The sequence below is a fragment of the Cebus imitator genome, unplaced genomic scaffold (assembly GCF_001604975.1).
Source record: "Cebus imitator isolate Cc_AM_T3 unplaced genomic scaffold, Cebus_imitator-1.0 Scaffold59, whole genome shotgun sequence".
Lineage (NCBI taxonomy): Eukaryota > Metazoa > Chordata > Mammalia > Primates > Cebidae > Cebus > Cebus imitator.
Genome location: NW_016107374.1, coordinates 5,743,439 through 5,761,258, shown reverse-complemented (window position 1 = coordinate 5,761,258; position 17,820 = coordinate 5,743,439). Strand labels below are relative to the sequence as shown.

The 17,820-nt window shown below is 46.4% G+C and overlaps 1 protein-coding gene across 2 annotated transcripts in view; it reads right to left on the bottom strand.

Annotated features, from left to right (window-relative positions):
- Positions 1-17,820, bottom strand: part of RNFT2 (ring finger protein, transmembrane 2) — a 120,783-nt gene that overhangs the window by 12,641 nt on the left and 90,322 nt on the right. For both annotated transcript variants that reach the window (XM_017529531.2, XM_017529530.2), the window contains exons 8-10: positions 10,800-10,949; positions 8,261-8,326; positions 8,003-8,104 (exon numbers count right to left, since the gene is read on the bottom strand). In XM_017529531.2, the coding sequence (XP_017385020.1) occupies positions 8,003-8,104; positions 8,261-8,326; positions 10,800-10,949 (318 nt within the window). The remainder of the gene's footprint in view (positions 1-8,002; positions 8,105-8,260; positions 8,327-10,799; positions 10,950-17,820) is intronic.

The following is a 17,820-nucleotide window of genomic DNA, read 5'->3' as shown; positions in this document are numbered from 1 at the left end:
AAAAAAAAAAAAATTAGCTGGGCATGGTGGCATGTGCCTGTAGTCCCAGCTACTCAGGAGGCTGAGGTGGTGGGAAGATCACTTGAGCCCAGGACACTGAGGCTGTAGTGAGCTACGATCATGCCACTGGGAGACAGAGTGACACCCTGTCTAAAAAAGTAAAAATAATAAAATAAAAAAGAAGGCACTTAGAATAATGACTGGCAAATAGTAAGTGCTCTATAAAAGTTAGCTATTATTACAGTAATAATGATTATTATTTTATGTGTTTACTGTTTATTATCTGTCTCTCCATGCCAGGCTGTAAGCTTCTTGTAAACCCCATTCACTCCTAGCATGGTATACAGTGGGTGCCTAATTGTAGACAACGCTCTGAAGGAGATTTCCATGGTGTTATGGAGGTGTGTGACATAGGGACCACTTTGATCCAAGGGATAGTCAAGGAATGCTTCCTGGAGGTGGGGACACTTGAGCTGAGGCCTGAAGAACATTTAGCAGTTAACTGGGCAGAAGAGAGGGGATGGAGATAGAACATTCCAGGCTGAAAAAACCTCCTGTGCAAAGCTCCTGAGATAGGAAGACGTTTGAGGCACTTGAAGACAGCTGATGTGGCTGTAGTTGAGGGTGCCTGGGAGAGAGGGAGTGGGGAAAGGAGAGCAGTCCCCACAGAGCTGCAAAGACCGTACTGGATTCTCACCATGGCCTGGAGGGCGGGACCCAGGCGTCAGCAATCCCCACAGCTTCTACAGATTCCTCTTATGGCACCGATACTCTCCCTGATGGCCCTTCTCCCGCCCAGCCCCATGCTCCCACCCTGGAGTAACTGATGTCATTGACATGCCACATGACCTTCAACTCAAGGCTTATTCATAGTCTTTCAACAAGTGTGGGCCACCACGTGCCTGGCTAGGTTGTGTGTGTGTGTGTGTGTGTGTGTGTGTGTGTGTGTAGTAGAGAGGAGATTTCTCCATGTTGGTCAGACTGGTCTTCAACTCTTGACCTCAAGTGATCCACTTGCCTCAGCCTCCCAAAATGCTGGGATTACAGGTGCCAGCCACTGTGCCCAACTGGCCCTGGGTGGTTAACCACCCCCTCTTGTGCCTCCTGGGGCACATAGTTGGGGTTAAACCAATCATCTCACCCACACCCCAAATTCTATCCAGACACTCCAGGTCTTTTGCCCAAAGATCCAGAGCAGGAAGGTGGGGGCTTGGGATAAGAGCCTACACTCACAGGAGCCAGCCCCAGTTTGAGAGAAGAGGCTCTGAGCAGAAGAGAGGGGCATTTCTTGACCTAGCCCTTGGCGTTCAGTGTGATCTGAGAAAGAAGGGAGCAGCCAGGCAGGGGTCTGGGGGGATAGATGCAGGTGAGGAGGAGAACAGGCAGTCATGAGCCACTACCCTTTATAAAGCATGAACATGCCGGGCGTGGTGGCTCACGCCTATAATTCCAACACTTTGGGAAGCTAAGGTAGGCGGATCACTTGAGGCCAGGAGTTCGTGACTAGTCTGGCTAACATGGCAAAATCCCATCTTTACTAAAAATGCAAAAATTAGCTGGGCGTGGTACTGGGTGTCGGTAGCTCCAGCTACTCAGGAGGCTGAGGCAGGAGAATCGCTTGAACCTGGGAGGACAGAGGTTGCAGTGAGCCGAGATTGCGCCATTGCACTCCAGCCTCGACCTCCCAAAGTGCTAGGATTACAACTGAGGCACTGTGGCCAGCATTTTTTTTTTTTTCCTTTTTTGAGACAATCTCCCTCTGTCACCCAGGCTATGGTGCAGTGGTGTAATCCCGGCTCACTGCAGCCTCCGCCTCTTGGGCTCAAGCAGTCCTCTCACCTCAGCCTCCAGAGTAGCTGGGACCACAGGTGTGCATCAGCACATCCAGCTAATTTTTGTATTTTTTTTGAGAGATGGGGTCTTGCTATGTTGCTCAGGCTGGTCTTGAACTTCTGACTTCAAGTAATCTGCCCATCTTGGCCTCCCAAAGTCCTGGGACTATAGACATGAGCTACCATGCCTGACCTGTGCCTGAATTCCTGACCCATAAAAACTGTGAGATAATAAATATTGGTTGCTTTAAGCCACTGAGTTTTGGGGTAACTAGTTACACAGCAATCGATAACTGATACAAAAAATGTCTAACTTTGTAGTGAAAACTCTTATTATAGAGAATCTGGGAAAGGATGTCTGAAGCATTTAATTATGAAAAATGACCTTACTGAAAATGTGGCTACTACCAGACAGGCCACACACACAGACACACACACACAGACACACAGACACACACACAGACACACACACACCCCTAACCTCAGATCCTCTTTAATCACACAAACCAGGCCAGCCATGCCGAGACTTAGAATTAAACACTAAGACTGAATATTGGTATAACACACTATGATTTTCAAAACCCAGATATAGCCCTATACATCATCTCATATGACTCTTAAAAAAAACCTACAAGCTGCCCAGGAGCTCGTCCATCTTGGGTGACAGATGACAGGAGGGTCAGGGTTACAATGAAATGCACTGGTTAGGGTTAGAGTTGGTGCCTGGGATATTGCTGGTACCCAATAGGCACCCGACGCATAGATGAATAGATGGAGGGATCAGAGGCAGGCGTCAAGAACTCTGATCACAGCTCAGACACTCATTCATTCCGAGGAGGCAACATGCACACGCCTGGCTGGACAGAGCAGAGACTATTCCCAGGAATTTCTGGAAAAAGTACTCTGATCGTGTGTGTGTGTGTGTGTGTGTGTGTGTGTGTGTGTGTGTGTGATGGAGTCTCACTCTGCTGCCCAGGCTGGAGTGCAGTGGTGCAATCTTGGCTCACTGCAACCTCCCTCCCCTGGATTCAAGTGATTCTTCTGCCTCAGCCTCCCAAGTAGCTGGGACTACAGGTGCACACCACCACACCCAGCTAATTTACGTATTTTTGGTAGAGACGGGGTTTCACCATATCTGCCAGGCGGGTCTCGAACTCCCGACCTCATGATCCACCTGCCTTGGTCTTCCAAAGTGTTGGGATTACAGGTGTGAGCCACCTCGCCTGGCTGCTCTGATCTTTTAATGCAGCCCAGGGGACATCTCAAAGCCCAAGGACAAGCCTTGCGGAATGCACATGGCCAATGGCATCAGAGGCTCTGGATTTGAACCCTGGTTCTGTAACTGAGGAACCGCGGGACCTCAGGCAAGCCCATCCCTTTGTTTTTCTGAGCCTGAGTTTTCATCTATTAAGTCGGGTTATTATTTCCCTCCCAAGTGTCTATAAGGAGGGGGACAGATAAGGCCTATAAAGCATCAAGTGTGAAAAACTTGTAAACGCAAAATCAACAGGAGTCCCCATTCTCTCGCTTGCCCTCCTCTTTTCACATCATAAAACATGCAAAAACCCAACTCATAGTGACCAAGAATTGGAGGACAGTTCATTCTCTAAATGTACTCTCCTCTCTTTGGCAAAGAACTCCTTTAAATACACCAAGCTCCTCATTTTGTATTCAAATGCCCTTTTCCTGGCTCCCAGTGGCCTGGCAGAGGGCACACCATAAATACTTGCAAGTGCCTAACTGCGCAGGTGCGCTCTGAGTCCTAACCTCAGGACATGCTCGGTGTCTCCCTGACCAGCTTCCATTAACAATCTGCTTGCTGAGCCCTAGCTCAGGGGGAAGGGGGTGGAGTGGGAATGACATATTGAGCTTAATTTGATGAGTCTTTAAAGGGGAGACAAGGTGTTGCTTTAGCCTAGTAGGCTCTTCACCCTTCCCTCCCATCCTTCCTTCTTCCCATCCATCCACCTACCTACCCTCCCACCCACCTATATACCCACCCATCTGTCCATCCATTTTCCCACCCACACACACCCAGTCACTCACCCACTTATACCTCTATCTACCCACCTTGTGCTCACCCACCCTCTCCTCCACTTGGATACCATTCCATCCATCCATCCGTCCATCCATTTGTCCATCCATCCTATTTACCCACCTATCTGTCCATCCATTTGCCATCCATACAGTCACTCACCCACTTATACCTCTATCCACCTGCCTTTGCACTCACTCACCAACTTCTCCACCTGGCCACCATCCAGTTCCATCCATCCATCCATCCAATTTACCCACCCATATGTCCATCCGTTTGCCCAACCACACATTAACTCACTTACTTATATCTCTATCCACCCACCTTTGCACTCACCCACCCATTTCTCCACCTGGCCACCATCCTATCCATTCATCTATCCACCCATCCTGTCCATCCACCCATCCATTCCTCTACCCATCCCATCCATCCATCCATCTCCATCCTATTCATCTACACATTCCATCCAATCATCCCATCCCATCCATCCAACCACCCATCAATCCCATCTTTGTATCTGTGCAACCATGCATCCCTCCATCCCTCCCTCTCTCCCTCCATCCATCCATCCATCCATCCATTCAACCATCCCATCCCATCCATCATCCATCCCAGCCATCCATCTAACTATCCCATCCATCCATCCATCCATCCATCCATCCATCCATCCATCCAATATTTCCTGATACAGTACTGTGGCTCTGTGGCTAAACAAGACAGACATGGTATCTGCTCTCATGTTGCTTGCAATTTGGCAGAAGGGAGACAGACCTTGCCCATCAAATTACCCAATGAACTATCCAGTTAACAACTGGAATAAGTGCTAAGAAGGAAAAATACAGGCATCTATGAGACCATATAGCCGGGGACACGGCTAGTCTGGGGAGGCAGAGTTAGGAAAGCCTTTATGGAGGAAGCAATGTTGAAGCCGAATCATTCATTCATTTGTTCACTCATTCAGTGCTTTTAGGAATCAGCATGGCCCATTGTGTGAATCAACTCTGCTGTTCCAGGCCTAGCTCACAGCAGCAGAGCAAGACTGAAATGTGTGCTCGGCCTGGCCATGTGTACAGTCCTTAACCAGCACTGGGTGTGGCTGTTATTCCTAGATCTGGGACAATGAGGTCTTGTCTGACCCCTCCCAAGAATTTCTAATCCAGCTTCGGGAAGACATAGTGGTATCAGGAGAAGAATGGAGAAGAGACAAACAGACTGAGGCTTAGAGAGCTCGTCAGACTTTCACCTTGACATCATGTTCAAATCGTCCCTGCTACCAAAAGGGAAATACAGATGGCTCTGAAGCTTATGAAAAGATGCTTAACCACGCTCATAATTAGGAAAATGCAAATTAAAACTGCACTGAGATACCGTTTGTCACCTGTTAGATTGGCAAAGCTCAAAAGAGTATTGGTAACGCCGTGTGTTGGTGAGGGAAGGAGCAAGAGGCAGTGTCATACTGCACACTGGGAGCGTAAGTGGATACACTCTTTACCGAGGGCAATTTAGCAGTAACTGTCAAAACTGTGTACCCTCTGACCTCATAATTCTGCTGCTAGGAATTTATCCTACCAAGAGCTCATGTGTGTGTGAAATGGGGCGCACGCCCATAAGAGCTAACATTTATTGAACCCTGACCTCGTGCCAGGAGCAGTTCTAAATGCTTCCCTTGAATTCATATTTAATCAACACGATGGGCCCAGGTTGGTGCAATTGATCTGCCAACTCTGGAGCATTCATGACAGGCTTATTTGTAATAACAAGAGATTATTAGCTGCTAAATGCCTATCAATAGGAGAATGGTAAAACAAACTGTGGTCTATCCATAAAACGGCATGTTATGCAGCTATAAAATAGGATAGGAAGGAATCTCTAAGATAAGAGTTTTAAGTTAAAAAGGAAGGTGCAGGCTGGGTACAGTGGCTCACGCTTGTAATCCCAGCTCTTTGGGAGGCTGAGGCAGGCAGATCACCTGAGGTTGGGAGTTCGAGACCAGCCTGACTAACATGGAGAAACCCCATCTCTACATAAAATACAAAATTAGGCAGGTGTGGTGGCACATGCCTGTAATCCCAGCTACTTGGGAGGCTGAGGCAGGAGAATTGCTTGAATCCGGGAGGCAGAGGTTGTGGTGAGCCAAGATTGCACCATTGCACTCCAGCCTGAGTAACAAGAGCGAAACTGTCTCAAAAAAAAAAAAAAAAAGGAAGTGCAGAAAACAGCATAAGTAGAATGTATTATAAGTTAGGTTTTTTTTTTTTTTGAGAAAGTGCCTGTGGATAACGTACCCTTTAAAAAAAAAAGATATGTTTGTGTGTGTATAAATAAATATATATACATATATACATACATATGGTGACAGGTCTCCTTTTTATACCTTTCAAAGATTACAAAAAAGTTTTTTTTTTCAAACAGAGATGGGGTTTTGCCATGTTGGCCAGGCTGGTCTCGAACCCCTAACCTCTTTCAAATATTTTTTTTTTAATAAACTTTTTATTTTGGAATAATTGAAGGTTTACAGAAAAGTTGCAAAGATAGAAGGTAAAATCCCAGTATACCCCTCACTGGGTTTCAGTTTCCCCGAATGTTACCATCTTGCATTACCGTGGTACATTTGTCAAAACCAAGAAACCCACATTGATATGTCTCTATTAACTCAAATCCAGACTCTATGCGGATTTCACCAAACTCATTTTCTACCAATGTCCCTTCTCTGTTCTGGGATCCAACCCAGGTCCCTGACTGTGTTAGCCATCATGGCTCTTTCGTCTCCTTTTTGAATTTCGATTCAGGCAAATATATTATCCATTTAAAAAGAAATAAAATTGAACATTAAAAACAACCTCCTCCTTCCAAATCTCTGAACAGCAATAACAACAATAACAACAACAAAATGCTTGCTGATGTTAAAAGGAACCCACCTTCTGTCCCCCGACCCATAAGCCTTTCCATGCCTTTTGCTCTCCAGGCTATGCCTCCTCCAAAAAACCTTCCCAACCTGGAACTCAGCGCTCTCTTCCCCGGCCCCCTGAGACACTGCATGAATCTCTCTTACATAGCACTTATCACTGCCTGCCTTGCTTCACAGTTATTTATGTAAGTGTCTGTCTCCCTGCGGAGACTGTGAGCTTCCAGAGGAGGGGATGGGATCTGCGTGCCCTCTGCCTCTCTCTTCCCAGAGTCAGATAGGATGCTTTGACCCCAATACACATTTGCTGAATTGACACCTAGTCCCTGATGTCAGGAGGAGGAGGAGGAGGGACGCATTTAGGGAGTTAAAAGGAGCCGGACAGCACTTACGACCGTGGGCTGGTGACCCACAACTAATAAAACCAAATGGTAATAATAATTATACGGATAATAACGATAATTCTAGAAACTTCTATGGTTGAATAATTGAAATTTAGCTCTTTCCATGGATGATCTACTTTAATCATAATAATAGCTCTATGAAATAGGTGTTCTTCTTATGCCCTTTTGCTTTGAGATGGAGTCTCGTTTTGTTGCCTAGGCTGGAGTGCAGTGGCATGACCTCAGCTCACTGCAACTTCCACCTCCTGGGTTCAAGCAATTCTCCTGCCTCACCCTCCGGAGTAGCTGGAACTAAGGTATGTGCCACCATGCCTGGCTAATTTTTGTATTTTTTTTAAGTAGAGACTGGGTTTTACCATGTTGGCCTGGCTGGTCTCGAACTCCTGACTTCAGGTGATCTGCCTGCCTTGGCCTTCCAAAATGCTGGGATTACAGGCATAAGCCACCATGCCCGGCCACTATTATGTCCATTTTAGACATGAGAAAAACCAAGGCTCAGAGAGAGAGTGACCGACACATGGGGTGGGGGGTCATTCTTGGTGCTGCTGAAATTGCCATGCAGGATATTCTGATGTTACATCATACTGAATTTGGCATGTCTACATTTTACTGAAGAAACTAACGCTCAGAGAGGTGAAGTAATGTGCCCAAGTCTACCCAGCTACTAAGAGGCAGAGGTGAGATCGGAACCCAGGTCTGGCTGACTCCGGTCTTAACCGCATTGCCCCCCAGACACCCATGCCAGAGACCCGAGGACTGCCCATGGGGAAGGATCCTGCTCTCCCCCAGTTTCAGTCTCCAGTGGCCCCACCTGATCCCCGCTTACCTGGCACAAGAGAATCAGAGGCTCCCGGAACTCAGCCTGACAGATAGCACAGATGTCACCGGCTTCTGTGCACTGCTGCCCAGTGGCTCGGACGCCATAGTTCTGTTTGAGGGAGGGGAGAGGCAAATAGAGCTATGGATGCTTGTGGGAGCCTTGCCCTCAGGAGCACTGTGAGATCTGTGGGCTGAGGAAGGGGCTGCTGCTATTTCCAGCTCTTGATTCCAGGACCTTGGTGGGGACCACCTGAAGCCAACTCACCTGAGAGGTGCAGAGAAGCTTCAGGGCTTTCCTAACTCCGCCCACGCGTCCACAGATGTCGAAGGACTGAAAGGAGAGCAGGATGGTGGCTGGAAAGTACCCAACAATCTCTCACAACCCCTATATAATCACCTCATCCCATCTACTCACCCTGCACCCAATTTTGACTCAGAACATTTTTAGGAATCTTCTTCCCATTTGCATGTCTTCCTTCCCAACAGTGCTGCTTGGCTTTTGTCTTGCTGCCTAATATCAACAGTCTCCCTTGTTACCTAGACCAGGATACCAAATATATGGCACACGTGGTGTCTATTTCCCCTCCCAAGCCCAGGGCAGGCATTGCTAATCGATCACAGCACTCTTCCTCTGAGCCCAGCCTGCCCTGATAACCCTTCTCCATCTAGCGCTCCAGTCAGCCAATGTGTTGATCAGAACCAGCAAGTAATCAGTATGTCCCAATGACTGATACTGCATGGATTGCCTGGCCAGTCCTGCCGGAAGGAAGGAAAGAGAAGAACTCATGCATCCTCCCAGGATTCTCTAAAGCCAGAAATGGAGAACCAAAGAGAAAGCAAGAAGTTTGGATATTTAGGGGGGAAGAAACCTCTGATTTGTACTAATGATGAAGAGAAAAGCACTGCACACTAATTTGAGGAATTGAGGGTGTGCAGTTTAACATGGATACTATTTTGAAGTAAGAGAGAGATAGAAAACATTCAGTAGACGTAGATGTGTGATTAGGAGCTTCTGGCTTTAGAGGCAGCCTGCCTGGGTGCAGTGCTTGTTCTGTTGTCTTTACCTGAGTGACCTTGGGCAAGTAACCTTATCTCCCTGAACCTCAGTTTCTCAACCCATAAAATGGGAGTAACAGGGGCTGGGCCGGGTGGCTCATGCCTGTAATCCCAGTACTTTGGGAGGTCGAGGTGGGTGGATCACTTGAGGTCAGGAGTTTGGGAATAGCCTGGCCAACATGGTGAAACCCCATCTCTACTAAAAATACAAAAAATAGCTTGGTGTGGTGGCACAGGCCTGTAATACCAGTTACTAGCGGGGCTGAGGCAGGAGAATCACCTGAACACTGGAGGCAGAAACTGCAGTGAGCAGAGATAGCGCCACTGCACTTCAGCCTGGGTGACAGAGTGAGACTCAGTCTTAAAAAAAAAAAAAGAAGAGAGTAACAATAGCATGTACCTTGAAGGGTTGTGAAGATGATTATTTGAAAGAATGTCATATGGTGAGCTTCATAAGTGAGAAACTGGGGTAGATTCAACCAGAAAAAATACTGATACATGCTCTACAGTGTAGATGAACCTCAAAAATACAATGCTAAATGAAAATGCCAGACACAAAAGGCACCTATTATGATTTATAGGAAACATTCATAATAAGTATATTCACAGAAACAGAAAAAGTAGATTCATGGCTGCCAGGGGCTAGGGGAAAGGGAGGCTGGAAGAATGGGGAGAGACTGCTTACTGGGCACAAGGTTTCTTTTCAGAGTGATGAAAATGTCCTGGAACTAGACAGTGGTGGTGTTGGTTGCGTGACATTGTGAATCCGCTCAATGCCATTGAACTGTACACTTTAAAATAGTTACTGGAGGCTGGGTGCGGTGGCTCATGCCTGTAATCCCAGCACTTTGGGAGACAGAAGTGGGCAGATCACTTGAGGCCAGGAGTTCGAGATCAGCCTGACCAACACGGTGGAACTCCGTCTCTACCAAATATACAAAAAATTAGCTGGGTGTGGTGGTATGTGCCTGTAGTCCCAGCTACTTGAGAGGCTGAGGCAGGAGAATCACTTGAACCGGGGAATGGAGGCTGCAGTGAGCCAAGACTGCGCCACTGAACTCCAGCCTAGGTGACAGAGTGAGACTCCATCTCAAAAAAAATTAAGTAAAATACAATAAAAATAAAATAGTTAGTGGTTAATTTCATGTTGTGTGAATTGCAGCACTGCTTACAATAGCAAAGACCTGGAACCAACCCAAATGCCCAATGATGGTAGACTGGACAGGGAAAATGTGGCACATATACACCATGGAATATTATGCACCCATCAAAAACGATGTGTTTGTGTCCTTTGTAGGGACATGGATGAACCTGGAAACCATCATTCTCAGCAAACTGACAGAAGAGCAGAAGATCAAACACCGCATGTTCTTACTCATAGGCGGGTGTTGAACAATGAGAACACATGGACACAGGGAGAGGAGCACTACACACTGGGCTCTGTTGGGGGGAAATAGGGGAGGGACAGTACGGGGTGGGGAGTTGGGGAGAGATAGCAAGGGGAGAGATGCCAGATGTAGGTGATGGGGAGGAAGGCAGCAAATCACACTGCCACGTGTGTACCTATGCAACAATCTTGCATGTTCTTCACATGTACCCCAAAACCTAAAATGCAATAAAATAAATAAATGGAAAAAAAAAAAGAAAGAAACTAGCATGGGTGCTCCAGCTTCCCCAGGAGTCCCCAAGGCCTGGCTAGTGAGTGGGGCCCTCCTTAGGCCAGCCCTCCAGCCTTGGGGTCACCTTACCTTGCAGAGGCTGTAGAGAACCATCAGGACTCCTCCCAGGAAGTAGCTGTTAGAGGAGTCGTCTCCCATGATGTATTTGTACCACAGCTGGATGGGGACAAGGGATCGGAACAGCTGGCTCAGCTCCTCGATGACCAGATAGAACTTTCCCTGCAACCACACAGAGAACATCAATTATTATTAGCAGTAAAGACTCAAAGGATGGAGCTGGGGGCCCCCTAGCCCCAGGCAGTGATGACATTCCAGGTCACAGGCAGGCCATTCATCAGCTCTGGAAAGCACTCAGGCCAGCTCCTAATGCGGCTGTGATATGGCCAGGGAGACACAGCCCCTGCCTGCTGCCCTCACCTGCCACCCAGCTGCCCAGTAGATCAAAGTGCCCAGGACTGAGGATCAAGTTTCAGGGTAGGAGAAACTCTAAACCTTTGGGCTGGGGGCTGGACAGTGGGTCACCCTCTGGGTCTCCCATCCAGACCATCCTCATCTTTAGAGGGCTGACTCCAGCATCACAGGCAATTGCTGTCAGGAGCCCCAGAAGGATGGGCACAGGGTGCAGGTAAGGCCAGGCCATAAGGCCCATAGCAGGAGATACGTGTCCTTCCCAGCTCCGCCACCTGCTCTCTTCCAAGGAGGGAGGATGAATACCTAGTGAAAGAACAGGGGCCAGTTGCGGTGGCTCATGCCTGTAATCCCAGCACTTTGGGAGGCCGAGGGGAGTGGATCACTTAAGGTCAGGAGTTCGAGACCAGCCCGGCCAACTGTGGTGAAACTCCAACTCTACTAAAATTATAAAAATTAGCTGATGTGGCGGCGTACCTGTAATCCAAGCTACTTGTGAGGTTGAGGCAGGAGAACTGCTTGAACCCAGGAGGTGGAGGTTGCATTGAGCCAAGATTGCACCACGTATTTCAGCCTGGGCAACAGAGCGAGACTCCATCTCATTAAAAAAAAAAAAGAACAAACACAACTTGGGTACTCGCGCTGGGCTGGGATTGAACCTGACCTTGCTGCATGCTCATGACCCTTAGTTTCCCCATCTACAGAATGGGAAGCAGAATTCTCACCTTATAGGGTTGCTTTGAGGATTAAAGGAGATGAACAGGATAAGCACCTAGCATTAAATTCCTGGAGAAAAATCCTATTTCTCTTCCTCTTCCTCCCCTTGACCTTAAACAGGTCCCTTAAGCTTTCTGTGGCCTGTGTTGTAAAATTGAGATGAAAATAAGCCCACTCTGTAGTGTCTAATAATGCTGAATATATACTTTATGACCCAGCAATTCTACTCTGAGGTATTTACCTGAGAGAAATGAAAACACGTGTCCACATGTATGCCAATGTCCTTAGTGGCTTTATTCATAAAGTCCCCAAACTGGAAGCAGCCCAGACACCCATCAATGGAAGAATGAATAAACAAATGATGGCATATTTATACAACAGGATACTGTCCAGCAATAAGAATACACGAATGGCTGACATTCATGACGACATGGATGAACATCACAAACATGATGTCGATTCAAAGAAGACAGTCATAGAAGAGAATTTGTTGTATAACTCTGGTTTATACTAAGTCCTAGAATAGGTAACACTAACCTGAGATAATAGAAACCAGATCCCTGGTTGTCTGGGGTGAGGGGTGGGGAGAACTGACTGCAAGGGGAGGTGTGAGAAAATTTTGGAAAGTTTATATATAGGTGTGTATACATATGCCTATATATGTATATATATATATGTATATACACACATATATACATGCATATATATATGTGTATATGCACATATATACATATACAGGCGCATATATGTATATATGTACATATATGTATATATGTATGTGGATATATACATATATGTGTATATATACACATACATATATATATATATGTATGTGTATATATATTTTTTGAGATGGAGTCTTGCTCTGTTGCTCAGGCTAGAGAGCAGTGGCGCCATGTCGGCTCACTGCAACCTCTGCTTCCGGGGTTCAAGTGATTTTCCTGCCTCAGCCTCCCAAGTAGCTGGGATTACAGGCACCCATCACTGTGCCCAGCTAATTTTTGTATTTTTAGTAGAGATGAGGGTTCACCATCTTGGATAGGCTGGTCTCGAACTCCTGACCTTGTGATCCATCCTCCTCGGCCCCCTAAAGTGCTGGGATTACAGGCGTGAGCCACCGCGCCCAGCCACATATATAGAGACAACGTCTTGCTATGTGGCCCAGGCTGGAGTGCAGTTGTGAGACTATGGCTCACTGAAGCCTCTACCTCCCAGGTTCAAGCGATCCTCCCACCTCAGCCTCCCAAGTAGCTGGGACCATGGTTGCACACCACCACGCCTGGCTAACTATTTTTGTATTTTTAGTAGAGACAGGATTTCATCATGTTGCCCAGGCTGGTCGTGAACCTCTGGGATCAAGCAATCTGCTCCTTGTCAGCCTCCCATAGTGTTGGAATTACTGGTGTGAGTTACTGCATCTGGCCTAGAAATACGAAATATTTTATATCTTGATTAGATGGGGGATACATAGGTATGCACATTTGCCAAAACTCATTGAAATATACACTCCAAATGTGTGCAATTTATTGTATTTAAATTCTGCTTCATTAAAGCCGATTAAAACAAACAAACAAATAACTCTTCTCCAAGAATCCACATCTATAAAAATATGAATAATCTTTACTCCAACAATTCTATGTCTGGAAATTTACCCTAACAAAATAGTCAGGGATATGTGCAAAGACGTGCCTATAAGAATGATCACTATAGCATTCTTTGTAATACTGAAAAAAAAAGGTAACAAACACAACATACAAAGAGAGGGTCTGATTATGCTAGAGATCTATAATGGAAAGCCATACTGCCATTAAAATTTATTTTGAAAAAACAGCAACTTTATGGTGAAGAAAGCAAACATACGTCATATTAATCAAGTGATTAAGGTTAACATCCCCAGTGAGAAGTCATTTTGACATCCTGAACCCTCTGACATGATGTCCGGAGAAGACACAGTATCACTTCTGCGATATTCTGGCCAAAATGCACCTATAAATTCAATCAAATCGTGAGAAAACAAGAGACAAATTCAAGTTGAAGGATATTCTTTTTTTTTTTTTTTTTTTTTTTTTTTTTTTTTTTTTTTTTTTTTTTTTTTTTTTTTGTAGAGAGACGAGGTCATGCTCTGTCCAGGCTGGTCTCTAACTCCTGGACTCACGGGATTCTCCTAACCTCAGGTTCCCAAAGTGCTGGGATTACAGGCATGAGCCATTGCACCTGGACCCAAGTGAAGGGCCCAACACTTTTCAAAAATGTCAAGATCATGAAAGACAAAGAGAAGACCAAGGAATGTGAGGATAGAGAGAATTAAGGAGACATGACAAGTAATGCAACATGGGATCTTGGATCCAATCCTATTCTTTCTCTCTCTCTCTCTCTCTTTTTTTTTTTTTTTTTTTGAGACAGTCTTGTTCTTTCACTCAGTTCACCCAGGCAGGCTGGAGTGCAGTGGCACAATCTCAGCTCACTGCAATCTCTACCTCTTGAGTTCAAGCAATTCTCCTGTCTCAGCCTCTCAAGTAGCTGGGATTACAGGTGCACGCCACCACATTCAGCTAATTTTTGTATTTTTAGTAGAGATGAAGTTTCACCTGTTGGCCAGGCTGGTCTTGAACTCTTAACTTCAGGTGTTCCACCCACCTTGGCCTCCCAAAGTGCTGGGATTACAGGTGTGAGCCACTGCGGCTGGCCTGATTCAATCCTATACTAGTAAAAAAAAAAAAAAAAAAAAAAAAAAAAATTCAATAGCCCAGGTGCAATGCTCACACCTATAATCCTAGCACTTTGGGAGGCTGAGATGGGAGGATCCCTTGAGCCCAGGAGTTCAAGACCAGCCTGGGAATAAAGCAAGACCTTGTGTCTACAAAAAATCAAAAGATTATCTGGGAATGGTGGTGAGTGCCTGTGTTCCCAGCTACTTGAGAGGCTGAGGTGGGAGAACTGCTTGAGCCCTGAAGTTTGAGGCTGCAGTGAGCTAGATTGTGCCACTTCACTCCCGTCTGGGTGACAGAGTAAGACCTTGTCTCAAAAACCACCACCACAACAACAAAAATAAAAATGGAAAAATAAAATAATGTCAATGGGGCAACTGGCAAAATGTGAATAAGGTCTGTAGTTTAGTTACTAGTAACAGTATTGCTGTTCATTTCCTGCCTTTGCTAATTGAACTCTGGTATATTACATATCAACATTAGGGGAAGAGGAGTGAAGGGTATGTGGGAATTCAGAGCATTATTTCTGCATATTTTCTTTAAGTCTAAAATTATCTCAAAATTAAAAAAGAAATGATCCAGATGAATGATATCATTTGACCCAAGAAAATGCTCATATTATTTTTCCAAATGGAAATAATAGAATGCAAAAAAAATACTCATTGTCTTTGTGTTTTTCTGCTCCTTCCAAATTTTTTATACTCAGCATGTGATATGTTTAAATTAGAGGAGAAATGTGGCTGGGCGTGGTGGCTCACACCTGTAATCCCAGCACTTTGGGAGGCCAGGGTGGACAGATCTCTTGAGGCCAGGAGTTCAAGACCAGCCTGGCCAACAGGGCGAAACCCTGTCTCTACCACAAATACAAAAATTAGCCAGGCATGATGGCACGTGCCTGTAATCCCAGCTATGTGGGTGGCTGAGGCATGAGAATCACTTGAACCCAGGAGGTGGACGTTACAGTGAGCCAATCACACTACTGCACTCCAGCCTGGGTGACAGAGCAAGAATCTGTCTAGAAAAAAAAAAAAAAAAGAGGGAAAAATGTTATAAAAACAAATTGCATAGCCATCATATGCGTGGCATGTCGACAGAGACTATATAGCCACCATTTATATTCCATCTTGATGGGCTGGGCACGGGCCACTCAGAAGAGGATCCCTTGGAGCACATATACCCACATCTACCAAGGACGAAGAAAGGGCATCCAATCATCACACATCCCATGCCTGATTTTTTGTGACTAGTTGAGCACCTCTCGTTGTGAGGTCATCGTCTCCCAAAGGGCTCTCCTTTCCCCTCCTGACTTCCACCAGTCCCTGAGCCCCAGAAACATCCCCTGGAGGGAAATGCTGGTTTCCCTCTGGAACCTTTGGGAAGATGGAGGTAACTAGAGAACAGAGATGTAGGGGGTGGCCGCCATGCTTGTTTTACATGGACAAGGACATGACGGATGCTGGACCAATGGACAGCAACTCAGTGGATGTCAAGGTCTAACCAAGCCTGTCCATATCTTGCTGCAGACCCCAGGATCTGCAGAACACCCATGATTTGAACTTTGATTTCCTGAACCTCCCATACTCAGCTGCCCCATGTATCCCTCATGTCTCCCAAATTGCTCTCACCCAGGGTCTCTCAATTCTTGCATGTTTCATCTTACCCCGGACCCATTTGTCTGGCCTCTCTCAACTGCCAATCTTAATCTGCTGGTTTTTTCTTTTTTTTTTTCACTTAAAACATTGTTTTTTTTAGAGATGGGGTCTATCTATGTTGCCCAGGCTGGTCTCCATCTCTTGGGTTCAAGTGATCCTCCTGCCACCTTGGCCTCCCGAGTAGCTGGGATTACAGATGTGAGCCACCATGCCTGGCCTTAACCTGCTTTTGTCACTCTTCCCTACACTCAGTGCACCCCTGCATAACTCTTCTTTCCTTCCTTCCTTCCTTCCATCCATCCGTCTTTCTTTTCTTCCTTCTGTCCCTTCCTCCTTCTTATCCATTGATACTGTCTTCCTTCCCTTTCCTTTGCCCCTCCCCTTCCTCTCTGCCTCACTCTCCCACTTCCTTTCTTCTCCCCTCCCTTCCTTGCTTTCACTTCTGGACACCAACTATGCACTAAACACAGTGCCAGGCTCTGGTGATACTAAGATAACTAAGACCTCATCCTTGTCACAAGGAAGCTTGCTAGCTAATGAGAAAGACCATCACGAAGGAAACTGCTATAATATCGTGTGGTAGAACTCTGTTAGAGGCAAATGTGAGAGCCCCAGAATTGAGGCTTGGGACGTGGGGTGGGAGACTGGCCAGGAAAGTCTAAGAGAAGTTATCTTTCCAGTCACCGAAAGTGTGGTCCACGAACCAGCAGCATCAGCATTGCCTGGGAGCTGGTTAGAAATGCAGGCTCTTAGGCCTCACCCCAGACCCCCTGAAACAGAATCTACAATTTAATAAGGTCCCCAGGTGATCTGAGTGCACATCCAAGTTTGAGAGGCATTACTTTAATGGATGAGTAAGAGCCAAGCTGGTGAAGAAAATGTGGGCGGGCAAGGGAGGAAGGGTGTTCCAGGGCCAAGAGGTGAAGGAAAAGATGGTCAGTGGTCTGGGTGCCAACTTGGTGGGCAGCCCCCTGCTTGGTGTGCCTGGTCTCATGACAGGTAAAGACATGGCTACCCCATGAAAGGTCCCTGTGTCTCTGGGAGCCCCTGCCTGCTGCTGTCCGGCTGACTCTGGCCCCTCTCTCTTCTTCCTGGTAGGCCAATCTCAACAACCAGCCTGGCTTGGTGTAAAGAGCATAGCCCTAGGAGCCAAAGAGGCTGGGATCAAATCCAGGATTGTCACCCATCACCTTACGTTTAGTCTTGGTCGCTGTCTTTGTATCTTCCAGTTCTCAGGCCCCTTTGCTGTAAAAGCTGGTTTCTGGGCCAAATCCCAAACTTCCCACTTGCTATTGGGCAGCTCTAGAACAAGTGTTGGCAAACTTTTTCTACAAAGAGCCAGGTAGTGAATACTTAGGCTTTGCAGGCCATATGGTCTCTGGTGCAACAACTCACCTCTGTCACTGCAGCAGGAAAACAGCCTTGGACAACAGGTGAGTGAATGGGTGTGTCTGTGTTCCAATAAAACTTTATTTATAAAAACAACGGTGGCTCACGCCTGTAATCCCAGCACTTTGGGAGGCCAAGGCGGGTGGATCACGAGGTCAAGAGATCGAGACCATCCTGGTCAACATGGTGAAACCCCGTCTCTACTAAAAATACAAA